Here is a 26,608-nt window from a genome sequence, read left to right as displayed (position 1 = left end):
TCTTCTTGTAGTACCTAAAGCTTTGGCCTTAGGAATGGTGATGCAATAATGTTATTTAATGCACAGATATTAATACCTTAAATCTTAATAGTGAATTGCATCCTTCTTTGCTGTATTTAATTCTTTTTGGCCTGGATTTGGTTTTATCTACTAAGATGGTAACTGCCTATTAAGATGCTTTTGTAACTCGTGTTTTTCTTGAAACCTTTGCCAATCCTTTTATTTCAACCTTCTGAATTACTTTGTTTAAATGTGACTCATAGAACATAGAGTTGAATTAAGCTTTGTGATCCAATCTAAATGCCTTTTAAAAATTTTTAATAGGAGAGTTTAGCCCATTTACATTTACTGATATAACGATGTCAGGTCTTAGTTCAGTCATGCTGTGCTTTCTCTTAATGGCTTTGAAACGTCTTTCCCTGTGTGATCTACGGTCTCTGTTTTGTGTACCTACTAATCATAGGGAAGGCTGGTATCCTTGATCTAGTGGTGTCATGTTAAATAATCCCCTAATTCTCTGTTTCTTGGGAACAGCATCAATTCCATCGACCCTAAGAGGAACATAATCATGAACTTAGCATATTTTATTTTTCTCTTTACAACAGTTTCTCAGAGTTCACTTCATCCTTTTAAAGCTCTGTGACCTGACATCAGCTTTAAATATCTTTTGATTCCAGCTCTTAAAAAGGAGGACACTATGTACTTAGATTCCTGTCCCCCTCTTTCCCCACGCCCGCTCTTCTTAGTGAGATACCATTACCTATTCGTAGGGCTTGTGAGGTTAGCGTCCGGTCGCATCACCAGTCATTTCCATCTGAGATAAACAGGGTCTGGGCTCACCACCAGTCCTTTTGCCTTGTTCTTCCATCATCTGAAGTTGCCCTCAGTTTGTGTCTCCTGTAAACAACACTCCTGGAATTCCCACACATTCAGAAGGGTCTGTCTGTTGACTTTTCGACTTGAATGAGCAAAAAAGAAATAATCCCTGGGTCACTCTGTTTCCTTGAGGAGTTCTTGTAGACGTTGTTCTAGTCTAATGTTGAATGTTGCCATGGAGAAGTGAAAGCCTGATTCTTCCTCCTTTATATTTCATTTTGATCTTTCCACGTCACTCATGTCGTTACTTTAGCAGCCTGTGTCTTGGAGTTGACCGTTCAGACTGGTTTTCCTGGAACAGTCTGTGCCTTTCGACAGGCAGATCCATGGCTTCTATTCCATTTCCTTCTTTTGGGGACTCTAGCTAAGCGCAGATTGGCCGTCTTCTGCCCATCTGCCCTGTGTCCCCTCTTCTGATTATGCCTGACTCCTCATTTCCTTTCATTTTGCTCACTTGTCGTCCTGTTTTCTGTGACGCTGCCTCCCCCGCCCCTGCCCCCGTGCTCGTTCCCTTTCTCCTAAGTTTTTCTTCCCCTACTCTTTGCATTTGTTGCTTTATAGAGACAGTTGCTTATAACATTGTTTCCTTCACAATGAAATATTGGGCCATAATCCTCACCTCTTCGGGGGCCACGTTTTTCTGACGGAAAGTGGATTTTGCCAACCGTTCCTTATGTTTTGCCTTTTACTTTTCTGATATATTTTGATTAGGTCCTGTGCTGGTTCAATTTTGATTAACTTGCCTCTGGAGGCTATTTCCAGAAAGACAAGGGGGTTCGAAGATGTTACACTGACATCCTCAGAACTGAAGGTCCTCTGATGGTGTTCGTTCAGAGATAGGGGTTTAGAGAAATATTTGTCTGCCTCATCAAAAACGGAACAATGACAGATCATCTGGCATAGCTTTCGGTTTCAAGGAAAAACATTTTCCAGGCACAGCCCCCTTCCCTCCTTTTCCATGGCCTCCAGGGAGAGCACATTCTCTTTTATAAAATTAGCTACTTCACTGAATAGATTGTCCATGGAAAAATTCAAGAAGCATGAGAATTTACAGTGAAAAATAACTCTCCTTCCCAGTTTCTTAAAACACCCTCCTGAAACAGGCGTGCGTGTAGCAGGGGCAGTAAAGCACCTTTTCCGTGAACATTCGCACCCTGACACGCGTCTCAGCTCCTGGCCTCCCCCTACCCCACCCCGCCCGATACATCTTGGAGATGATTCCCCCCCACCGCCCTCGTTGTATTCCACTGTACAGAGGAACACAGTGTTTTTAACCATCTCCCCGCTGGAGGACATTTAGGTTGTTTCTAGTCTCTTGCTATTCCGAACAGTGCTGCCGTGAACATCATCTTTGTTACCTGTGTGAATATCTGTGCAAAAAGACTCTTCCAGGGTGGGATTGCTGGCTCAAACAAACTGCATTTTAGCCTCTGATTGCTACCATCCAGGTGCAGGATTTCCTGTCTTGCCCTATGGGCACCATGTCCTGGGCTGGTCCTTCTTTCCAAGGCTGGAACTAGAGAATGTGGGCTTCCGCTGCCCACTCAGACCCTTGGCATCTATGCACTTACTGGAAAAGACACCGACTCTGTAATTGAAGAGCACAGGAAAGAGAGAGGCAGGAAGGGAGATAAGCAAATTGAATTGGGCGCCTTGCGGCCCCGGTCAAGGCCTAGACAAGGCTCCTGGGCATTCAAGCCCAGGCTGACCCTCCTGTCCCTGTGGCCCCCAGGCAGCACTGACTGAGACAGGAAGGGCTGGCCTTGAGCTGCATGACCAGACCTCAGGCTGCACTGTGTTTCTCACCAAAGGAGAAGGGTCTTGACTGGGGAACGTGTAGCATGACCTTGGATGAGTCAATCAGCCTCTTGGGGTGTGTGTTCTCCCTTCTGTAAAGTGAGGGGTCAGATCAGATGGACTTAAGAAGCCATAAGCTCTGGCAATATGTGATAATGTCAAAAACCCAGTGGCAGAGGGGTTCCCAGCATAGCTCAGTGGTAACATACCCAGCTAGTATCCATGACGATGTGGGTTTGATCCCTGGCCTTGCTCAGTGGGTTAAGGATCCAGTGTTGCCATGAGCTGTGGTGTAGGTCACAGATGCGGCTTGGATCTGGTGTTGCTGTGGTGTAGGCTGGCAGCTGTAGCGCCCATTTGATCCGTAGCCTGGCAACTTCCATATGCCTCAGGTGTGGCCCTAAAAAGACCAAAAAAAAAAAAAAGGGAGAAGATGTGGCCCAGCCTGAGCCCCTCCTCCCTCTTCTTCCTGTGAAATGGGATCAGAGTGGCCTGGCTGCATGAGGATGGGCTGCCACGAGCACCGAGAACATGGCCCCAACGAACCTGAGGCCTGAGTCTGCAGTTCACCCCTCTGGGACCTGAGGTCAGTGAGGCAGAGGAGCCGGGGTGGCTGGCAGTTGTAGCCTATTCCAGGTGACCCAAGAAAGTGACCTGGAGAGAAAGGAAAAGATGTAGGGGGGAGGAAAAGTCCACTCCCCCTTCCCCACCTCAGGCCATAAAATCCTGGGCTACTCCCAGCAGGGTCCAGTCCCTGGGTCCCAAACGGGACCCGCCCACTCCTGGGACAGAAGCCTGGCTTTCTCAGCTGGTCAGGATGGTGCCCCTGATAAGTATTTGTCTTTCTCATTAGGGTTCAGACACACAAACTTTGAGTCAGGCACACGGCTGAAAGTACGGGCCAGGCAGAAGGCCCGGGGGAGGCACTGTGGGAGCCAGGGGTGCATGTACTCAGGGACCTGTCCTCTGGGGAGGGGGGCGCTGAGGCAGCCACCCCAGGAGATCAGTGTAAGGCTCCACCCTCACCTGGCCAGAGCCTGGGTGAGGGAAGCAGCCCCGCTGTGCCTCAGGCTAGTCCCCTGAGGGTGAGGGTGGCGGGACGGCCCTGCTCTACCCACCGTGCACAGGGCACAGGCTTTGCCACCAAGATGGCCTGGCTGTGCCCTGAATGGGCTGAGTGTTCTGTCTTGGCCGCATGAGTGACTGGCCTTCTCTGGGCCTTAGTTTTCTCTGCTGTGATGTGCAAATAAGAACAAGACAGAACCCCCAGGGCCTGGCAGCAGACTCAAACCCTTTACCTAGGAGTCCCGTTGTGCCTCAGCGTGTTAAGGACCCTACATAGTCTCTGAAAATGTGGGTTCCATCCCTGGCCTCGCTCAGTGGGTTAAGGATCTGGCATTGCCGTGGGCTGTGGTGCAGGTCGCAGACGCAGCTCAGATCTGGTGTTGCTGTGGCTCTGGTGCAGGCCGGCAGCTGCAGCTCTGATGGACCCCTGGCCTGGGACCCTCCTCGTGCCGCAGGTGCAGCCCTGAAAAAACAAACAAAAACCTTTACCTGCTTCCATCTCTCTCAGAGGGTAGGACCCCTCTACCCGCACCTACACCACAAAGGGATAGGAAGTTCTCCAGCCTGTCTCTCTCGTCTTCACAGAGGAAGCTTCGAAGGGCTTGCAAACCCAAGAGGAGGAGGGAGCAGGTCTCCCCCCAACTCCCGCTCCTCCCCACCTGACACCCCGAACCCCAAAGCTGGCTCCACTGCCCCCACGAGCATTCTTGCAGGTGCAGCTGCTTCCACTGACACTAATAAAATACGGAAGAAACAAAGCAATTTAAAATTCCAATAAAATTAAAAACTCACCACTGGCTGCACAGCAGATTCAATTATGTAGCAGTTGCCGAGTGCAGCCTGGGGGATGGAGGGACAGTCTGGGGCCTCCCCCACCAAGCCCAAGGGAGGACAGCAACGTGGAAGTGACGGCTGGGACAGGGCCGGATAGAGTTAGCCCCCTTTTATGACGGAACAAATAAAAACAAGCTCTTAGCAAACCGGGATGGCAGGTACTTTCCTTCTATCACAGAGGATCCACCGCATTCCACTGAAAACCAACCCCCAGAATGATAAAATCAGAGGGGGACAAAGACCCAAATCACTGCCTTTCCACACTGTACAGAGGTCCTGGCTGGCTCAGGAAGACAGGGAGAATTAATACGTTTTAAGGATTAGAAATAAAACTGCATAGAAACGGCAAGAGAAGAACTCAGCAAGATTTGCTGATAGAACATCAGCAAACACAATTCCACTCCCCTATAGCCGCAGTGGGCCAACTTTTCCTGTAAAGCACCGCTATTTTCGGCCTTGCAGACCCTACAGGTTCTGTTGCAACTACTCAGCTCTGCGGCCTTGTAGCTTGAAAACTGCCACAGACACGCGGAAATGAGTATGCGTGGCTAGGTTCCAATAAAACTTTATTTACAAAAACAGGCCGCAGGCTCTATACCCTTAACAGAGAGTTGGAAAATACATTTTACACAAAGATACTGATAAAAAAAAGAATTTTTTTTTTTTTGGAAAGTCTCACCTGTATAGTAACAGGTATACAATTCACCTCTTCAAACTGTACCAATGACTACTTACTAGCATCAATTCAGAGTTGTGCAACCATCATCAATACCAAATTCCGAACCATTTGCTCATGACCCCCAAAAGAAACCCAGTACCCCATAGCAGTCACTCCCCACCTACCCCTCAGCCCCCTCACAGCCCTAGACAAACTATTAAGCTACTTTCTGTCTCTCTGGATTTACCTATTTTGAACATTTCATATAAATGGAATCAGAATATGTGGCCTTCTGTGTCTGGCATGTTTACGTAGTATGTTTTCAAGGTTCATCTACGTTATAGCAGGTGTCAGTAATTCAATCTTATTATTGCCGCGTAACATTCCATTGTATGGATATGCCGTGTTTTGTTTATCCAGGTATAGCTGGTGGATGTTTGTGTGGTTTCCACATTTTTGGAAATTATGAATCATGCTGCTCTGAACATTTGTGTACACGTTTCTGCATGTTGGAGTTCCCGTCGTGGCTCAGTGGTTAAGGAATCCGACTAGGAACCATGAGGTTGAGGGTTTGATCCCTGGCCTTGCTCAGTGGGTTAAGCATTTGGCGTTGCCATGAGCTGTGGTGTAGGTCGCAGATGCGGCTCGGGTCCCACATTGCTGTGGCTCTGGTGTAGGCCAGCGGCTACAGCTCTGATTGGACCCGAGCCTGGAAGCCTCCATATGCCCCGAGTGCAGCCCTAGAAAGACAAAAAGACAAAAAAAAAAAAAAAAAAAAAAAAAAAAAAGAAAAGTTTCTGTGTGGATACAGGTTTTCCCTTCTCTTGCAGTATATACTGGGGAGTGGAAGTGATGGGTCACATCATAATTCTATGCTTACTTTTTAGAGGAACTGCCAAACTGGTTCCCAAAGCAGTTGTGCCATCCGACACTTCCATCAGCGGGGTCTGAGGGTTCCAATTTCTCCACATCTCACAACCCTTGTTAGCATCAGTCTTTTTGAGTCCAGCCATTCTAGTGCAGATGACATGGTATCTCACTGTGACTGTGATGTGCATCTCCCTAACGGCTAAGGATGGTGAGCATCGTTTTTATGTGCTTAGAGGCCTTTGTATATCTTCTCTGAAGAAATGTCTGTTCTGCTCTTTTGCCCATTTTTTTAAAATTGGCTTATCTTTTTATTAAGTTGTAACAACATTATATTTTCTAGATACAAATCCCTTTTCGGATTCATGGTTCACAAATATTTTCTCCCATTCTAGGGTTGCTTTTTCCACTTTCCTCTTGATGTCTTTTGAAGTAGAAAAGGTTTTAATTTTGGTGTTCCCACTGTGGCACAGTCAATTAAGAATCCAACTGCAGGGGAGTTCCCATCATGGCACAGTGGTTAACGAATCCGACTAGGAACCATGAGGTTGCGGGTTCGGTCCCTGCCCTTGCTCAGTGGGTTAACGATCCGGCGTTGCCGTGAGCTGTGGTGTAGGTTGCAGACGCGGCTCGGATCCCGCGTTGCTGTGGCCCTGGCGTAGGCCGGTGGCTACAGCTCCGATTCGACCCCTAGCCTGGGAACCTCCATATGCCGCGGGAGCGGCCCAAGAAATAGCAACAACAACAACAACAAAAGACAAAAAAAGACAAAAGACAAAAAAAAAAAAAAAAAATCCAACTGCAGCAGCTCAGGTCGTTGTGGAGGTGTGGGTTTGATCCCTGACCCAGCACAGTAAGTTAAAGCATCTGGCGTTGCCATAGCTGTGGCTCGGACTCAGTCCCTGGCCTGGGAACGTCCATATGCCACAGGTGTGGCCGTTAAAAAAAAAGGTTTTAATTTTAATGAAGGGAACATTTGTTACTTGTGCTTTTGGTTTTGTATCTAAAAAGGCTTTTGCTTAACCCTACATTGCAAAAATTTCTGTGTTTCTAAGAGTTTTCTAGTTGTAGCTCCTACACTCAGATCTGTGATTCATTTTGAGGGTTTTTTTTTTTTTTTTTTTTTTTTTTTTTGGCTATGCCAAAACCAGAAATGTGATTGTCCAAATTTGTCTTTTTTCAAGTTATTTTGGGTCTTCCGAGTCCCCTGATTTTTAGCATCAGCTGTCAATTTCTGCAAACAAGCCATCTGGGATTTTGGTAGGGATGGTGCTGGCTCTGCAGACTAGTTTAGGGAATATTACCATCTTGATCTTTTTTGTTTGTTTGTTTTGTCTTTTTGCTATTTCTTTGGGCCGCTCCCGCGGCATATGGAGGTTCCCAGGCTAGGGGTCCAATCGGAGCTGTAGCCGCTGGCCTATGCCAGAGCCACAGCAACGCAGGATCCGAGCCGCGTCTGCAACCTACACCATAGCTCACGGCAACGCCGGATCATTAACCCACTGAGCAAGGGCAGGGACCGAACCCCCAACCTCATGGTTCCTAGTCGGATTTGTTAACCACTGCACCATGACAGGAACTCCCATCTTGATCTTAAGTCTTCCAATCCAGGAATGTGTGACATCTTCCCATTTATTTAAATCTTTTTTAATTTCTTTCAAAAAAAATTTTCAGATTATAACTTTTGCTTTTTTGTTAAATTTAATTCTAAGTTGTTTTTTTTTTTTCCCCAATGCTCTTGTATATGGAACCATTTTCTTAATTTCATTTGGGATTTTTCATTGTGAATGTATAGAAATACAATTGATTTCTCTATATTGACCTTCATATCCTGCACACTTGCTGACTTGTTTATTCTAATGTTTTTTTTTTTTTAGTAGATTTTTCATTGGATTTTCTCTGTGCAAGATTATGTCATCTATGAATAGAGATAGTTTTACTTCTTGCTTTTTAATGTGAATGACTTACCTCTGCGGGTGTAGCATGTCCCTGAATATCTGGGCATACGTGGCTCCCACGTGTGACCCTAGGCATCTGAGCGTGTGTGTGTGAGCTTGGACACGTGTGCACACACGCTCAGAGAATGAGAGGAAGGGCCTTTGTGTGGTGCCCAGTGATGACCCCTACCCTGCAGTGCCTGGTCTGGCCCGGAAAGAACTAGAAGGCAGGCAGCCAGCCTTGTCTGAGCACCACTGTGTACCAAGCCTTCTGACACATATCCTCTCATTTCATCTTCACTTGGGAGAAACAGGGAGCTGGGGTCACTCCCTTAAGGTCCCCCAGCTGGGAACTGGGGCACCTGGATTCACACCTGGGTCTGACCTCCAAGGCCCTGGGGCTGCCAGCCGGGCAGTGGACTGAGGCTGGAAGCAGGTCGGGGGGCTGGCAACCGCGCTGCCCCTTCCCCCCTCCCTCCCAGCAGAGGCCAGAGAACAGCTGCGATGCCCTGGCCCTGCTGCCTTCCCCTGCCCCCTTCCTGGGCGTCCTCATTAGGGATTCTGCCGGTACCACCAGCTAATTAGTGTCACGTTAATTGAGCATTCAAAAGGCTGCCACCTCCAAGGGCAGAATGTCAGCAGCAAAGGGGAATGCAGATGTGGGCTGCTCCTCCCTGTGGGCCAGGCGAGGTCCTATGCCCAGGGGCCCCCTCCTGTCCTGGACCCCCCCCCTCCCTGGCCTCCATTTCAGCACAGATACTGTTAGGGAGGAGGCAGAAGGCAAAATCTACGACAGCATGAGAAAGAAGTGGCATTCACAAAGCACCTACTGTGTTCAGATGCCTGGCACACCTTTAAGTCTCCCACCCCTGCCCTGGGAAAGCCCCATTTTACAGTCAGAAAGTCTGAGGCCCACTGAGGGAACAACTCTGGGGAGGGGGCGGGCAATGCAGTGGTCAGTAGGAAGCTGTTGGCTGGACAGGGGCTGGCGTCTGTCCGGTAGCTGACTGGGCTCCCACAGAGAAGCCTGGAGCTTGGGCCACCCCTTCCCACCTCCACCTGCCCCCTGAGCAGGTACCACGCCCCCTGCCAGTGCAGAGCATCACACTGACCTGAGCTGCCCCTGACGTGCCCACCCCTTCAGCCCCTTGCAGATGAGAAACTGAGGCTCACGGTTCAGGGGCTGCCCAAGGTCACCCATAGCAAGTGGCCAAGCTGGACGGCCTCCAGCCGGAGCCCGAGCTGATCACCCCTCCATGGTCTCCGCAGCAGAACCCTCCCCTGCCTGGGCCCCCCTCCAGCATCCGGGAGGCAGGGGGCTGCCGAGGCCCACTCTTGTGTCTCCCTGTAGCAACATTAAATCCCACTCAAAGGGCTGCTTTTAATTGGCTTAATATACTCGTTAAGAACTGCGTCTATTTAACACACCTGTAAAACGTCCATAACATTAACTTAATGGCAGCAACGCTCGCCCGCACTGCCAGCCAGCCAGGCAGCCTTTTAAATTTCCCAACGAGGTTCTCACAGGGGCCACCGCAGGCAGGCAGGGGGCAAAAGCGGGGGTGGCCCTGCTCACTGGGGGCCACCTTTGTGTCTGCACACGGGATCCAGGGTCTGCCCGCAAAGGCCCCCAATCCACCCAGGAAACAAGTCAACAGTGACAGCAGGGGAGTGCTGGGGGGCAGGCAAGGAAGGCTGCCTGGGGCGGGGGGATGCACCTTGGCTTTGACCAGGAGGCTCAGAGCCGGCAGACCATGGGGTGTAAGCAGCACCTCTTCATCCTCCTGGTGTGCAATTCAGGCGCCTGCTGTGCATCAGGAGCTGCATGGACACTTCTATCCCATCCCAGATTCACCCCTCCTGATCGGGTACTGGGTGGCGTGGGGGTGGGGAGACCCGGAGATGGAGCACTTCTTCCCGGGGTGTGGGGCAGGGGAGAGAGAGACACAGAGCAGAAGAGCAGGGGGTCCAGGCCATCAGCACCGACCTGAAAGACCAGTCTAGCCACAGCATCCGTGGCGCCCAGAGGTGGAGGGCAGCAGCCCAGAGGACATGCCCGGGGCTTAAATCCTGGCTCAGGGATCCTTTCTCTGCCACCAGAGGTCTCACATTGGTGGCTCACAAGCCACAACCTGCCCACGGTGTGTGGTTTGTCCTGCTGGGGTCTGAACACTGTTTGAAAAGAGAGCCCATCTGGGTGGGGCATGCCTTGTCCACCTCAATCCTTGCCCTGCCTGGGCCTCTGTGCACCAGCAGTCAGCAAAAGCAGGCGGGGATTTGTGTTTGCAACCCCGACTTGATACTCTGGTTCCCTGAATATCCAACCTCTTCTGAAACGCAGGGCCCACCTTCAGAGGCCACCATGGGACTGGAGAAGGGCGAGGCCCTGGGTGACTGGGGCAGTGCCAGGCCCAGAGGCAGCACCCCACAGATGGGGACCATCAGCAGGAGAGGAGGCCCGGCGACACCATGCAGACATCCAGGGGTTTGTGGGGGTGCTGCGAGGGAGGTCAGGGCCAGGTGGCCCTGAGCAGCTCAGACTTCACACGAATGGGGGCTCATGGGAGGGTTTTGCTGAGAGAGGCAAGGCAGCAGAGACCGTAAGTGAATTCATCACCAACAACTGTGGCAGGCACAGGATCATCCCCATTTTACACAAGAGGAAACCAAGGTGCAGAGAGGGGCAGGGGCCTGCCTGGAACCACATCATGTGTGGCAAAGCTGGGATCTGACCGTGACGCCTTCTCAAAAGGCACCAACCAGCCCCTGTGCTCTGCCCAGGAGCAGACGCTGCCCGATGACACGGGGAGCCAGGGAGCCTCAGGCTGCTCAAGGCCAAGGCAAGCAGAGGATGCTTTGAAGCAGGGCCGCGTGAGGCAGAGGCCAAGGGCAGGCTGGACCCTGGGAGGTATGGGCACCTGTGCCTGCCCTTCCCCAAATCCTGAAGGAGTACTCGGGCAAGGCTGGCCACCAGCAAATACCGAAAAGCACAGAGAAAAGAAAAAATGCCCCTTTCCCAGGCCAGCTGCTGTTGGCATCCGAGCTTTTTTCTTTAAAGTCTTTTTTTTTAAGGGCCACGCCCACGGCATATGAAAATTCCCGGGCCAGGGGTCCAATCAGAGCTGCAGCTGCCAGCCTACACCACAGTCACAGCAACGCCAGATCCAAGCTGAATCCATGACCTACACCACAGCTCTCAGCAAAGCTAGATCCTCAACCCACTGACCAGGGCCAGGGATCGAACCCACATCCTCTTGGATACGAGTCGGGTTTGTAATCCACTGAGCCACAACAGAACTCCTTTACCTTAGAGAAGGAGGGAGATGGGGGCGTGTGCAGCACAGCCCCCTTTGGAACCTCCTCTTTCCACACCCCTGCACTATACCCATTTCCCCAATCGTTAGAGCCTTCACAAAACTCCATGTGAGTGTCCAGCACGGCAGGTTTCTGCTGGGGGCCAGTTGGGTGCTCTATCTCCAGGGAACAGTCAGGTTGCTCCCAGGAAGGTTTCCTCCTAATGTCTTTCTTCCTCTTTTCCACCCAGTGGCTTGGGGGAGTGGGGGGTCCCATCAAAACCTACATCAGGTCACATCCCTTCTCTGCTCCCAGCCCTCCAATGTGGAGCAAAGCTGGGTGTCTCAGTGGCACAGGCCAATTTGCACTGAACGTCCCCTGCCTCTCAGGACCATCTCCTAGGACCGTCCCCCACTGGCTCCACTGACCGACAGGCACCCGCCCACTCCCTTCAGCCTCTCCTGCCTCCACTGCCGAGATCCCTCTCCCATCAGACATCCAGGCGGCTCGCCCTCACCTCCTTCCACCCCCTGAAAAGCCACCTTGTCAGGAAAGCCTCCTGCGCTGATCCCCAAGCAAACCAAGCGCCCCTCCATCCCGTCCCTCTCTACCCCCACCCCTGCTGTCCTGGTTACTCTGCTGCGTAACAAATTACCCCAAAGCTCAGTGGCCGCCCACAGCCATCTCATATGCTCAGGACGTAGACAGGGCACCATGGGGTGGTATCTGCTCCATGATGTCACTGGGGAGGGGGCCTGCTGGTAGACCCAAGCTGGGGTCTTTGGAAGGCCCCCTCCCTCACTCACCAGGCAGCTGCCAGCTAAAAAAGCCACACGTAGCCTCTCCACACAGCCTGGGCTCCAGGAGTAGGCATCCTGAGAGAGACCCACTAGGGTCTCTAGGCGGAAGCCACACACCTTCAGGATGGAGCCAGGACAGTCACCAGTGCCACCTCTGCCGCATTCCGTTCAGTAGAATGGAGTTGCTGAGTTAGTTCAAGTAAAGGAAAGTTTGGCTCCTCTCTGTGTGGAAAGAGGGCCAGAGAGCTGTGGACACAATCTAACACTACATACCTGCTCCCTGCTTGTTCACAGGGCCCACTGTCCCCTGACATGTAATGTACTGTCACCCCCGGCTGGACGTCAGCTCCATGAGGGCAGGGACTTTGGTTTTCTCTGACTGCCCTCCACCACCAGGATGGCACCTGCGCACAGGTGGAGCTCAGAAAACATTGGGGGAGCAGGGCTGGTGGGGGGCAGGGCTTTTCTGGGGGCCGCAGGGCTGCCTCTGGCTTAGCTTCTCCCAGGACCAACTCTCCAAGTACTGTGAACAGGGGCTCCCAAGCTGAATGGGTCCTTCCGGCCACAGCGCCATCCCTCACTCAGCACACCATTCCTGAGCTCCTACTACATGTCCTGTGGGTGGTGGGGGCGCCAATGAATAAGCCGGGTCCGGGAGCCCAGTCTGGTGGGGAGAAGGATGAGCCCGGGCAGTCGGAATGAACTGGGCACTGAAGGAACCTCCGCTGGGGTCCCCTAGGCCAACTTGGGGAATCAGGGACCCAGGGGGCCCATGGGGTTCACAAGCCCATGAACACTGCTCCCCTGCCCCCCCACTATTGCTTAGAAGCCTGCCCTGGCACAGCTTGCTTGGCTGGTTCCTTCCCGTAAGGCCTTTTTTGGGTCATTACATTTGCCAAAACGGTGCTGCGCAATTGCACTGAACACTGGTGGCTGGGCCCACCTCCAGGGTCTCCCCAAGACACCTCTGGGGCCTTCACCAAGTGAACGTCAGGGGCCCAGCCTGGCTCAAGTGGCCAGAGACCATCCCCACACCGGCCCACAGCCACTGTACCCCAGTGGAAAAGGCACCAGGGGTGGGTCTGAGGCACCTGGGGTGGCTCAGGAGAAAGGCCTTCAAGGAACAAGCTGTGAGGCAGAGCTTACAGGGGCACCGAGATGGGCCAGGTTTGAGACGCAACTCTTGGGGGGACCCTGGGTGACTCTGGGTCCACGCCCACCCAAAGGCAAGCACATGTCCAGAGAGGCCTGCCCAGGCCGCCAGTGGGCAAGTCTCTAGAAGGTGAGGGCAGGCATGAGAGCCGCCCAGCCATGTGGCTCCTGATGGGTCCCTTTCCGCCTCTCTGAGCCTCCAGGCTGCCTCCAAGGTCCCTCCTCTGGACACTCTGCCTCCTCATTCTGTGGAACAAGAAGGGGGCCCTCCTGAGTCTCCCAGCTTCAGCCTTGGGCACAGACAGGGTGACGATGATGTGGGAGGCACATAGGCTGGATCCAAACCCCAGCTCTGCCCCTGCCGGTTGTGCGTTCCTGGGAAACCCTGAGTCCCCATTTCCTCCTCTGGCAAGTGAGGGCCTGGATTAGGTCTCTATTGCCAGGCAGGAAGTTGCTCCAAAACTTAGTGGCCTAAAATAATCTTGGATGGTTTCCTGGATCAGGAGCTGCTTGGCCCGGTAGTTCCGCTCTGTGTCTCATGAGGCTGCAGGCAGATGTTGGCAGGGGCTGCAGTCATCTGAAGGCTCAACCGGGCTGGAGGACATGCTTCCAAGGAGGCTTCTGAGGCTGCTGGCAGGAGTCCACCTCCTTGTGGACCTCCCCACAGGCCGCTCCAGCGTCCTCACGGGCAGCTGCTTCCCCAGAGCCAGTGAGCCGAGAGAGAGTGAGGGGAGGAAGCAACAAAGCCTTTTGAGATGCAGCCCCGATGTCACACTCCTTCACTTCCACAGTATCTTATAGGTCACACAGGTCAGCCCCATTGGCGTGGGCACCATGAGGTCAGGATCACTGGGGTCAGGGACAGATCTCAGAAGTCACCTGCCAAATGCCACAACCTGTCTGCTCCCTTATCTATAAAATGGGACCACCTCCCACCTCTTGGAGCTGTCCAATGCTCCAGACAAGAGGCATTAGGGAAAACTCCAGGCACGGAGCCTTGCACAGATGAAGCGCTCGCCAAAGGACAGCCTCCGTGTCACAGGGCCATTGGCTCCAACAAACGCTGGAGGGACCAACCCACCCTGCTGACCAGCGGGGGGCTGGACCCTTCTTTCAACGAATGGGAACTAGTAACAGGCATTGCTCCTTTTTTCGTCTTCTTCTTAAGGTTTTAAACACCTAATTTATTCCATCCATTAGATAGATTTTGTAGATTTAATCATTTTCACAGTTGGTGGCTCATTGGATACTCAAGATAAACTCCAAATGAAAGTATAATGGTGAGGACAAATGAGTTTTCACACCACAATGGCAGAAACTTGCTTGGGAAGAGAGTTTAAGGGGAACAAAAATACATACAGATATAATTTTTTTTCCCCCGGCAGCTGCTTTTGCTGACTATAGTAGGTTACCACAGTTAATTTCACCAGTTTTGTTCATCTGTAAAATTGCATAAAAGTGACATTTTTGTGCTCATTATAGCAACTGCTGATTTATGGCTGGTAAATGAAGAGCTGGTCCCTTTTTTGCGGGACTCTCCGAGCGGCGCTAAGTGCCCATGAAATTGCTTGTATAATGTAGTTTAAATCCAATCTCAGAGAAAGATTCCCCCGTTGGCCAAAGTGACATTTCCATTCTCCACACTGAGTTTATTTTAGGCCACTTAGGAGGGGGGCTGCCCCAGGCAGGGTCAGGATGGGGGTCCAGGGTCGGCTCCACCTGCCCTGCCCAAGTGAGGCCCAGGGATGGGGAGGCCCTGCCCTAGGGTACCTGGTGTTGACTGACGACCTCTTTGCTCTCTGCTGCCCTGCCCAGGCCAGAGCCCAGCCCCACACCTTGGGGCCCAGGCAGTGATCTTCCTAACAAGGAGGCCTGCCCTGCCCCACAGCTGCCAAGGCCCGGGGCTCCCAGCATACTACTAATGACACCACGGTCAGACAGTTATCTTGGTGGGGTCCTTGCCTGTGCACTGGAGGCTGTTTAGCAGCATCCCTGACCCGTGCACCCTAGATGCCAGTAGCACCCTCTCACCATGTTATGAGAAACTGAACCCTTCTCCAGACATTGCCTGTGTGCCTTGGGGGCAGAACCACTGAGAGCCACTGCCCCACAGGGAAAACGCCCTGCTCAGGCCCAGCACCCTCCTGAGCTGCTTATCATGGTCTCCCCTCCCCCCACGTGTCCACTCTGGGCTTCTCTCCTCCCTGGGTTCATAGCTCCCACCTGGGACAGGCTACCTCCCCTCTAGAGCTTTGCCCGTGTAAAATTTCTCCTCTCCTCCTTCCTCACCCTTGTCACCATCACCTTAGCAGGGATGCTCTTTCTTCCAGAATGCAGTCTCTGAAGCCCCCGGGGTTAAGGCTCCCCCACATCCCCATGCTGCCTGCACCTCCTCCATCTCAGCACGCATTTTGCTCAGGCTGGCTGCGAGCCCACGAAGGGGGTCAGGGATGAGACACAGGAAAGGTGGGATGTGGTGTATAGCCTCCTCAGGAAGGTAGTGGGGGTCTATACTCTGTCCCAGCCACAGTGCCATGCCCACCCGAGCACAAACCTTGCCCCTTCCTCTCCTGGGAAGATGCTTGTGCCCGGGAGACAGGGAAAGGTCTTACCACACTTAAAGAGACCCACTTCTGCTATGGATCCACTGCAAGGATCGTTAAACCCTCACGGCCACTCTGGGAGGTAGTGTTAGCAGCAGCATAGCCCCATTTTACAGATGAGGAAACTGAGGCTCAGAGTGGTGAACACCCCCCTCCAAGTTTCCCTTGGGAGTCGCTACTGGGCCCCAGGAGTACCCACAGGGCGGGGAGGAAAGCAGACCCTGGGAGGAGATGGGCAGCCTTCAGGAGCAAAATCCCTCCTTCTCAGCTGCCTGTTGGTTGAAGGAGGAACTACAGGCATCAGGATGAAAACCAACAGCAGCAGCTTCTCCAGCTCCAGGCCTGGACTCTGTTCACTGAGCCATCATCATCCCATTTTACAGATGGGGAAAAAGAGCACCAGTGAAGGGGTGGGAGGAATGAACACTCACCAGGGTGGTCTTACAATGAAAGGCAGCGCCACGCAGGTGGCACAGAGAGTATGGAGCCCCTGAAACACCCGTGCTCTGCGCAGGGAGCGTGGCCAGAACAGTCTCTTTGGCAATCTGTTGGCCATTTTCCCCTGAATTGAACATTCTGGCCTCCCCTGTGTCCCAGCAGCTCTGCTCCTGGGCCTATTCCTAGCAGGACTCACTGAATCCATGCCCCAGGGGCCACAGCACTACTTGTATCAGCCCCAGGCCAGAAATGACCCAAATGGCATAGACAGCAGGAAGGACGAGCAAACTGCGATGTAGTCACAGTGAACACCACACAGCCATACGAAAGAATGGACTGCCCTGATGCCAGCCCAATGAATCTCAAAGAGCCTTAAGGGGTGGCGACCCAGCAGTGCCAATGAGCACATGCTGCAGGGTTCCAGCTCACCTGTGCCAGTACCAGGAGTCCCCGCTGCTTGGCATGGTTACTGACGGGGGCCCTCGGGGCACTGGCACCGGCCTCTCCCCTGACCTCAGTGTCCCCTGAGTGTGTACTGGTCCCGTTGCTGAAAGTACAGTGCGCTACCATGTGTGCCATTTCCTTTACGCCCTTGACACTTTGATCCAGAGCGTCAACTTTAGAAGTTTTAAAGTCTTAAAACCTTAGAAGGAGGGAGTAAAGGAGCGAGTGACCTAAGGAGAAAAGATGGAGGTGGGGCGGCTGGTGAGTCCTTCCTGGGAGCAGTGAGCAGTGTGGCTTCTGGGCACCCCTGTGTCGCCGGATCCACTCTCACTTGGGCTTCCTCCCATTCCTTGTCCCCGCAGGCGAGACAGTGGGCAGCTCCATGCATTCCTCCCGCTACCCGAGCCCGGCCGAGCTGGACGCCTATGCCGAGAAGGTGGCCAACAGCCCGCTCTCCATCAAGATCTTCCCCACCAACATCCGCGTGCCCCAGCACAAGCACCTCAGCCGCACCGTCAACGGCTATGACACCAGCGGCCAGCGCTACAGCCCCTACCCGCAGCACACGGCCGGCTACCAGGGCCTGCTGGCCATCGTCAAGGCCGCCGTCTCCTCCTCCGGCGCTGCTGCGCCTGCTGGGCCCGCCAAAAGCGTGCTCAAGAGCGCCGAGGGCAAGCGGACCAAGCTGTCGCCAGCCGCCGTGCAGGTGGGCATCGCGCCCTATCCAGCACCCAGCACTCTGGGGCCCCTGGCCTACCCCAAGCCGCCCGAGGTGCCCGCCCCGCCGCCCGGCCTGCCCGCGGCCGCCGCCACCGCCGCCTCTGTCATCCCCCTGCCCGGCCGCGGCCTGCCCCTGCCGCCCTCCAACCTGCCCTCCATCCACAGCATCCTCTACCAGCTCAACCAGCAGTGCCAGGCCCCGGGCGCCGCGCCTGCCGCCTGCCAGGCCGTGGCCGTTCCCCACCCCAGCCCGGCCAAGCATGGCCCCATGCCCAGCTTCCCCAGCATGGCCTACTCGGCCACCGCCGGCCTGCCCGACTGCCGCAAAGGCACCGAGCTGGGCCAGGGAAGCACACCGGCCTTGACGTTGGCTGGGGCCACCAAGCCTGCGGGGTACGCGGAGGGTGGCCTGGATTACCTGCTGTGGCCACAGAAGCCGCCCCCACCACCACCCCAGCCACTGAGGGCGTACAGTGGTGGTGCAGTGGCCAGCAAGTCCCCTGAATCCTGTGCAGGACGGGTGTATGAGCGGGCTAGCGGGTCACCCCTTAACTGCGGCGTGGGGCTGCCCGCCAGCTTCACCGTGGGCCAGTACTTCGCCACCCCCTGGAACAGCGTGCTGGTGACCCCCACCAGCGACTGCTACAACCCAGCGGCGGCGGCAGTGGCGGTGACCGAGCTGGGGCCGGGGGCAGCCAGGGAGCTGGCGGGGCCCCCAGCGGAGACCCTCTCAGGCCTACCCAGCAAGAGCGTGTGCAACACGGCCGTGCTGAGCAGCTCCCTGCAGTCGCTGGAGTATCTCATCAACGACATCCGGCCGCCCTGCATCAAGGAGCAGATGCTCGGCAAGGGCTACGAGACGGTGGCTGTGCCCCGGCTGCTCGACCACCAGCACGCCCACATCCGCCTGCCCGTCTACAGATAAGGCCTGCCCGACAGATGCACAGACTGACGGGGCGCCAGGGGGGGAGGCAGGCTGCAGAACAGGGTGGGCGGCACGTAGGGGGGCCAGCCCTGCCCTGTGTCCGAGTGCCCGGGGATGCCCATAGGGAAGCCGGGCTGGCTGCTGCCATGTGGCCACCCGATGGGGAGTGGCAAGGTGACCTCACTCGCCAAGGTCCCTCCCCACCCAGGGTGGTCTGCCCCGGGATGCGGGGAGGGCCCAGGGCAGCCACTGACGTCCACATCTTCCTCCATCCAAGCTGGCAGAGCAGGGAGAGAGGAACCATTTAAACACAGGAATGGTGGTTCCTGGCTCTCCAGGAGAGGGGCTCCGGCTACAGTGGGATGCAGGAGGAAATGTGAATAGGCTGGTCTAGAGTCAGCGTAGGGACAAAGCAGCCCCCAGGGCTCAGCCAGTTTCTCCCCGACGCAAGCTCCCCAGCCTCCCAGAAAAAGAGCAGAGGGGACCTACAGGAAGTCACTGGGCCCACAGCGCCCCTCACTGCCCAGTCCTCTAATCCAATAGAGGCTCTGGACCACTGGTCCCCCTGCTCCTCCTTTCCTAGGCTCTCTTCTCCTCCCCACCATTCCTTCCCAACCCAGAATCCCATCGCCATCCTCCAAAACCTGGACTGCCACCTGCCCTCTTCCCTCCAGTACATCGTACAGGGCTGCTGGGCACAGTTGTGCAGGCTATGTACTGCACAAGGGCAACTCATCCAAGGAGACACCACTTGCATCCTAAACTTGTATATTTATTACAGCAATTTTCTGAATCTCGAGGAAGGGGCACCATTTACCTATTCGCACAAAGGCACCACAGGGGCTACAATGTCAGAGGGATCAGACCCTGCCTCCTTCAGGGGTTCTCCTAGCAAGGGGGCTACCTGCTGGTTTTAATCGGGAGAGCCAATGCAACTCCCTTCCTGCAAGCCGCCCTCCAAGGCCTGCCCCACACCATGAGGGGAAAGGCAGGCAGGGGCCCCCCCATTAGGTCCCCGAAGCCTGATTTTCCCCAAGTCCTGGCCCCTCTGGCACTCTGGAAGCGGTACTGTATCTCTCTCCAAGGCCTGTTCAAGCACTAAGTGCATTTACAAATCTCTGAGAATGTTTTTTTTTTATACTAAAATTGACCATTATATTCTACTGTGAGAAGTGCAGTCTGCACTATATTGTTTTAAAAACGAAGAGAAAGAAAAAAAAAAAAGGAAAACACAGATGGTGTCTCAGCTGTGGGATTGTTTTGTAGCTCTTGTTTTTGTTCCTTCTTCCTTCCTCCCCTTTAGGAGTAAAACTAGCTGTCCCCTCCCCTGCTAACTGGCTTGGCGCCCTCAGAAGCCTCCTGGCACCTCCTGCTCTGGGCCACTTTGTATGCGATGTTTCATTTACTCCTCCAGCTCTTTCTAAGTGGACATCATCATTTACCCTGTTGATGTGTCAGCCACTCAATTGGGCCAGCAATGGGTCCAGAGAGCAGCCAAGACAGAACTGAGGCCGGGCCCCTCTGGCTTGTTCCCTGAGTGGTACAGAGGTGATCTGGGGCTGGCAGCCCCCTGCATCACTAAATACCTTCCCAGCTCTTCCTCTGTGCCTGGCACACCAATGCCTCCCTGGAGGCAGCATGGCTAGGTTCAGGCCAAAGCAGCGGCCATCTGCCTGGCCACCCCCAGCAGACACCCGCCCTGTGCCCTGGTGCCTGGGGATGTCAGGAGATCACCCCTGCCTCAGGAGTCTCATCATTTATCAGGCACTTACTGTGTGCTGGGTATTCTATACACAGCATCTCACTGGAGCCTCACCACTGCTTGCAAGGGAGGGGGTGTCCTAGAGGAAGAAGCTGAGGCTCAGAAATGTGAAGCGACCTGCCTGAGGTCACACAGCAAGTCTGTGGAAAGTTGGGGTTCCAAACCCCACAGCAAGGACTCTCCCTCATGTCCTGTCCCCCCTTCTCCCAGGCGTCTGAACAGAGGGGAAGTGGGGAGCCCCCAGTCTGACTCAGGCCTCTCCCCCCACCCCATGCATGGAGCCCTGTCCAGATGCCTGGCGTGACAAGGTTCTGGGTGGAGGAGGGACAATGGGGACATATCCCTAAGGCTAGATCCCTGAGCCTGGCAGACACAGAGGCTCTGAGTGGAAGAGGCTGTGTCCATGTGGGGATCTGGGCCCTGCTGAGCTGGGTCACTGATCCAAATGCATCATGCGTGTCCCGGAAAGCAGGAACAGGCGTCCCGCTGGGCAACCAGCCAGGGAGTCCACACCGTGTGGAAGGCCACCGGGAGTCATCACAAACAGGATGTAAACAAAGTGTGCTTCTGACCTCACATAACTGAGAACAATCCCCTCAGGTATGTAAAAAAATCATCCCCGTTTTACAGATGAGGACACAGAGAATCTAAGAAACGGCTGCCCACGAGGATGGTAAAAGAGGGAGCCAGGTTCTGGCATCAAGGCCCACACCCTGGCTCCTCAAGCAACACTGAAGCAGGCCTGGGGGCATCACAGTGCCCAGGGCCACCCGGCCTCCGGTGAACTAGACATGAGTCCACATCCTACCACTGCCACTTTAACCCTGAACCAGTCCATCCCCAAAGGCAGCAGCACCAAAACCAGAGACAGACTTCAGGGAGCCTACAGCACAGTGTGGGTTCACAAGAGAGCAGACCAGCAGGCCCTATAGTCAGGTTTGGGGCTGGGTGGGGTACCCTGTGGCTCAGCTGCCACCTCAGCACCACCTCCGGGTAGCCCAGTTCCCCTTGTCCTGGGGCCACACACCAGGCCCACCCACACTGGGACGTCAGGGAAGGGGACAAAGTCAAGACTGGAGCCACCCTCCAGGCCAGGTCCCTCACATCCGGAGATCTGGGCTGAGGACCTGCCCCTATAACTCTGAGGGATGGGTCTGCGAGCAGAGCAGGTGGGGGCACAGGGCACAGCTGGTCCAGGCCTGGGTCCGGGGGGAGTTCCGGCCCTGTCCTAGCACCAGCTCCCCAGCTGCCTCGCCCCTTTTCTTCTCCCTGGGGGGTGAGCTAACTGATCTCAGAGGGCCCTCCAGCCTCATCACTCTCCAGCCTCACCCTTGTGCTTTATACAACCACTTTTGTTCCATATCACACAGGTGATAACCACAAACAGTGTCACTGTCACTGTTAACCAACAGCCTGGTTACTGGAGGCAGACCTACCACCAGGCTCAGCGCTAAACGGTGTTGACGCCTCACAACTGTTCAGGTGCAGGTGATTCAGGCGCATGGTCCCACCTCACAGGTGAGGCCAGTGAGGCCCAGAGAAGCACGGTCACTGCCCAAAATCACACAGCTGAGGAAGGAGAGCAGAGAAGCAGCTGGGCTGTAACAGGGGCCTTCCGATTCAGAGTCTAAGCTCTTACACTGCAGTGCTATGCAAAGACTAGAAAACCACCAGGGACCCCCAAATATGGCTTATTTGGCTCCAGAAGCAGGCCCAGGCCCCACTCCCACACCTCTGCTGGAACTTCATGCTGGGTGAAGGAGGAAAAAGGGAGACGCTCCCATCCATCCCGGCCCCTAACACCCTCCCACCAGACCTGCAAGCCTTTACTTTCGGACGCTAGATTCCTCTTCCTCTCCGTGTAGCTGTTTGGGGGTTCATCCCCCTTAAAGCTGGGCCATCCAATTCAGCAGCGACGCATGGCTGGCCCCAAACCGCCTTCATTACTACCCCTTCCTGTCATAACAACAATTAGAAGGTCACCCCATTTTCCAGAGGCGTGGAGCGGGGGCGGGACGGCTTCGGCGAACATCTTAGTGGAGAGAATCCATGTGGGTGGGGGATACTCACCTTTCCAGGGTGGCTCCGTGTTTCTTCATTCATGCCGGCCTTTAGTCCAGCTCCCACTTCCACCGCTGCGTTGCCTCGAAGCAGCAACTTCTGAGCTGTGCCTGGGATTCCACGTGCGCCTGGGTGCCTGGCGCTGCACTGCGCATGCGCGTCCAGGGTGCTCTTAAAGGGCCCACACACTTGCCAGGGGGGCTCCTATGCTGCCTGCTGGAAGGTGGAGTCCAAGCATGGGGGCAGGTGAGCCCAGTAGACCAGAGCTTTCTTGTTTAAATCACTACCATCACCAGCTCACCAGAGAGTGGCAGGGGGAAGGGACTAAGCAAGAAAACTAATCTCAGTCTCCTACAGACTCCATGTGTGACCCTGGGTGACTTGTGTGGTGACATCTCTGAGTCTCAACTCCAGTTCTCTGAGCCTCTGTTAAAGTGAGCCGTGGCATTTGAAGGACTGGGACAGCATCATGTGATGTGTGATCAGGATGACAGGGAAAAAAAGAAAGAAAAAAGGGGAGTTCCTGTCATGGCTCAGAGGTAATGAATCTGACTAGTATCCATGAGGACGCAGGTTTGATCCCTGGCTTCGCTCAGTGAGTTAAGGATCCTGTGTTGCTGTGGCTGTGGGGTAGATCAGCAGCTGTAGCTCCATTTCGACCCCTAGCTTGGGAAATTCCATATGCCGCAGGTGCAGCCCTAAAAAGACAGAAAAAAAAAAATGACAGGGCAAATTAGTCCTGTTAGTGGGGATCCCCTCCCACAGCAGTGGGGCTCAGGGGTTCCAGTCCTGAGGCTGCGTCCCCCACCCCCCAGTGTGTGGCCTTTGGCTAGTGACTGCCCCTCTTTAAGACACTTATTTCTCAACTGTAAAGTAAGACTAATATTACAAAGCATGTGTGGGGTTGAACACAAGAGATGGGTGGTCTAATCCACCAAGCAGCATGGAGCCCGTTCCATGTATTATTTCTGTCATTACCTACTCTGGCTGATTTTCACCTTGGAAAGTGGGTTTCTAGGTTAAAAGAGTTTGACACAGATGCCTTTCTCCCCCTCCCCACCTCTACCTTGGAGATGCACAGATCACGTTAGCAAATTAAAGGCTCTGAAAAGTCCTACAGGCAAGATACCCCTCCAGCTTTAACCCAGCATTTCCCTAACTTTTACTGGTCACCTAAGTTTTTGTTTCTGTTAGCATCCCAAGGGCTTCAGAAAATCCTGAGTCCTACCCCATGTGTTGCAGTTGGGGAAACTAAGTCCCTTCTCCTCAGGGGGCCTGTTTCCACAACTGCAACACAAAGGCTCCTAATGGGTTTGCAGCAGAGCAGGAACTGGAATCCAACCCTGACCTGGAGCTGTTGAGCCTCGTGTCCTAATTGGTCTTTGTCCCCCATGTTGAGCTAGGCCCCAAGGAGGGGGAAGACCCCCCCAGGGAGAGAGAGAAAGCCCATGTTTGAGCAGTACCCATGATACCTTTTTTTTTTTTTTTTTTAATATTTTGTCTTTTCAGGGCCACATCCACAGCATATGGAAGTTCCCAGGCTAGGGGTCCAATTGGAGCTATAGACGCCGGCCTACGCCACAGCCACAGCAACTCGGGATCCAAGACACGTCTGCAACCTACACTGCAGCTCAAGGCAACGCCGGATCCTTAACCTGCTGAGCAAGGCCAGGGATTGAACCTACATCTTCATGGATAATAGTCGGGTTCATTAAGCACCGAGCCATAATGGAATTCAGTTTCCCCTATTTTGAAAATGAGCAAAGTGTGGTTCAGAGAAGGGAGGCAACTTGCTTGAGGACACACAGCCACTAGTCCTAGACTTTATAGAGGCAGATATGGGCCCCTTTTTCTCCTGGTGGGAAAGGTGGTTGTCCGATTTCCTGAGTCTTACAGCCTCAGGGCACACCTAATGGGAAGCTCATCCAAGTTTCCCACAGACCGCCTCCGTGGAGGTTCCTGGATGTGACTACAGCAGCCCCTGGTGGCCAGTCTCCAGGATCAGCTGCCCCACCCTGCAGAGGCCAAGGCGGATCTGGGAGATCCAGTGGGCGTATCCCTATCTGAGGGGGACTGAGATGGAGGGGGAGTCTCTGATGTCATTGAACACCTTGATGTGCCGAGAAGACTCTGAGCTGGGATATGGGGACCTGGGTTTTAGTCTCAGCTCCACACAACCTGTCCTGCCTGCACCTGGTAAAAGCCATCACGGCCTGTTGCTGTAGAGAAATAGAACGTGCCCCAGCTGTGGAAAGACTAAATTGCTAAATTAAAAAAAAAAAAAAATCCTGCCCCCTCCCCCCAGCAGGGCTTTCCTCCTTAAAAGAGGATTCGAATTCTGACTCCATCACAATCCAGACTGTATGTACTTAGGCAAAAGCGTTTACTTCATTGGGTCTCACTTTCTCCAGCTTTAAAATAGGCAGAAAAATTTGTTCTTCTATCTTCATGATTGTGGCAAAGTAATAGGAACCCCTACTCATGGTATAAATAAGGGGAAAAAATGGTAATTTCAAACAATCGTAAGATCTGTGGTAGGGTGGCTCCTAAGATCTGTGGTAGGGTGGCTCCAGGGTTGGTGAATTCAGTTGCACATTGGTATCATCAAAGACTCATATCCTTTTCATCTTTCTGTTCCACCAAGCCCCTTCATGGTTGCAAAATGGCTGCTGCTATTCCAGGCATCACATCCAGGCCTGACAGTGCCCAGCAAAGAAGACACTGTTTCTTATATTTCTCTTATTTCCCAGAATTCCTCCTCCTTCAGCACACTTCCCCTTTTGTCTCATGGGCCAGAGTTGGTTTACGTGGTTATTCCTATATTGATACATAGATAGCGTCATGCTGGCTGCCCCAGGGAAGTCCATGACTGTAAAGCACAGTGGAGAACTCTAAACAAAACGAGGTGCCATGAATAAGGAAGAAGTCAAGACTTGCGGAGAGGCATCCACGCCAGTCCATGAGCGCCCACGCTTAGTTCTGAAATATGAATGCCAGACACTGAACACAGCGCCTAACACATGGCAGATACCGTATGTGTGCTCATCTGTTTCCTTCTGTTCATGTTTCTCTCCAAGAACCCCAGACTCCTGGCCTGGCCTCTCCTGATCCAGCCCCCCACCCTCCAGCCCTAGGGCTTGGGTCCCCACCTCCTTCTATCCTGTTGTCTGGTTCCATCACTACCACCCCCTTTTGTTTCTGTCTCAAAAGCTGGGGAAGAACCAGGATCTCCCCATTGTCCCTGATGATTTGGGATTCCTGAAAAATAAAAGATGGAAAGTGCCTGATTCTTATGCAAATGCTTTTGCCAAGGAGTCAAAAATTAATAACAGAGGACTGTGATGAACAGAGACCTGGAGTATTTAACCACCCCATCCAAACAACTGAAGCGATCAGAACGCACTGTTATCCAGGCTCGGTGCGGAGACTGACTGCCGACTACGACATGATTACATTCGGAAATGTCAGAAGCATGGGTACGCAGAGGCAGACGAACAGTATGGTTGAAAATGGCTTTTGATTAAAAAAAAAAAAATCCCCAGCATTCATCTAAAACAATAATAACAGCTAATAATAACAGGGCATGTAATAATGAACTATTCATAGGCATAAGAGGTAATTGTTCAATTAAGATCTGAGAGTTTCTGAGACTGTCTTTTCTGATGGGGTCCCATTGTTTTTGACTCTGGTAGCACTAATTATTTCCCAGTAGTGCTTTAAACTGGGGATGAAAAAAGCCCTGCTGTCAAATATGACATACAAGTGCTTTATCATTATTAAATACACACACACGCACATAATAAGAAATCCTTCTTGGAATAAAGTTAGGGGTATGTTCAAACTGACAGTCTCGGCGGCTCAGCAGAAGTGGCAGGTGACAGCCAGGGTCTTCACCCATAGCAGAAGTGATCTGGCCTCATCATCTCTCACCCCTCAGGGTCAGAGGGTTTTCTCTCCAAGATGGGGTCTGAGGGCAGAATACCTGGGTTCGAATCCTGCCCCCACCACTCACCAGCCAGATGCCCTGGGCAAGTTTCCCCTCTCTGAGTCTCAGTTTCCTCATCTATAACACGGAGTGCAGTGGACAGTCAGGTTTTTTGGCCTGACCGGGTTCTAGTTACTCTTTCTTCTACTGTCTATATCCAGTAGCTATTTGCCACAAAATTGATTACTGCACTTGAAAAAAAAAAAAAAAAGGCAAAAACTCAATGCCATACCAAAAAAAAAAAAAAAAAAAAAAAAAAATAGCTCTGTTCCATGTCTCTCTCATCCTCCATCTGGCTTATCTGCTGACATCCCATTGGTTCAAACAAGTCACATGGCCAAGCCCAGGGGTGCAAGGCCATGCTTTGCCCACTGTGGGAAGACAGAGTTA

General features: G+C 53.4%; 1 protein-coding gene and 1 long non-coding RNA gene across 4 annotated transcripts in view; one reads left to right on the top strand and one right to left on the bottom strand.

The window, feature by feature from the left end:
• FAM222A (family with sequence similarity 222 member A) overlaps positions 1-19,644 on the top strand; it is a 56,922-nt gene extending 37,278 nt beyond the window's left edge. Inside the window, exons 1-2 of one of the 2 annotated variants that reach the window (XM_084995594.1) lie at positions 12,332-12,542; positions 17,128-19,644. In XM_084995594.1, coding sequence (XP_084851720.1) covers positions 12,446-12,542; positions 17,128-18,410 — 1,380 coding nt within the window. In that variant the 5' untranslated portion in view covers positions 12,332-12,445 and the 3' untranslated portion in view covers positions 18,411-19,644. Of the gene's footprint in view, positions 1-12,331; positions 12,543-17,127 lie in introns of those variants that run through there. The other variant, XM_084995595.1, reaches the window with a different exon arrangement.
• LOC146396612 (uncharacterized) lies at positions 564-22,449 on the bottom strand. 2 transcript variants are annotated; one of them, XR_014826980.1, is made up of 3 exons: positions 22,243-22,449; positions 3,220-3,327; positions 564-2,464 (listed from the first exon to the last, which is right to left on the bottom strand). It is a non-coding gene; the product is annotated as an uncharacterized LOC146396612 (long non-coding RNA). The 2 variants fall into 2 exon arrangements; XR_014826979.1 differs by lacking the exon at positions 22,243-22,449 and having other exon boundaries at positions 3,220-6,010.
• Positions 22,450-26,608: the final 4,159 nt, after the last annotated feature.

Source organism: Sus scrofa, chromosome 14 (assembly GCF_054392235.1).
Source record: "Sus scrofa isolate SSC_HxYL_T2T_F1_AM1 chromosome 14, Sscrofa_HxYL_maternal_Yorkshire_Landrace_v2.0, whole genome shotgun sequence".
Classification (NCBI taxonomy): domain Eukaryota; kingdom Metazoa; phylum Chordata; class Mammalia; order Artiodactyla; family Suidae; genus Sus; species Sus scrofa.
The sequence above is the reverse complement of the archived record's forward strand: the minus strand, read 5'-3'. Positions and strand labels throughout refer to the sequence as shown.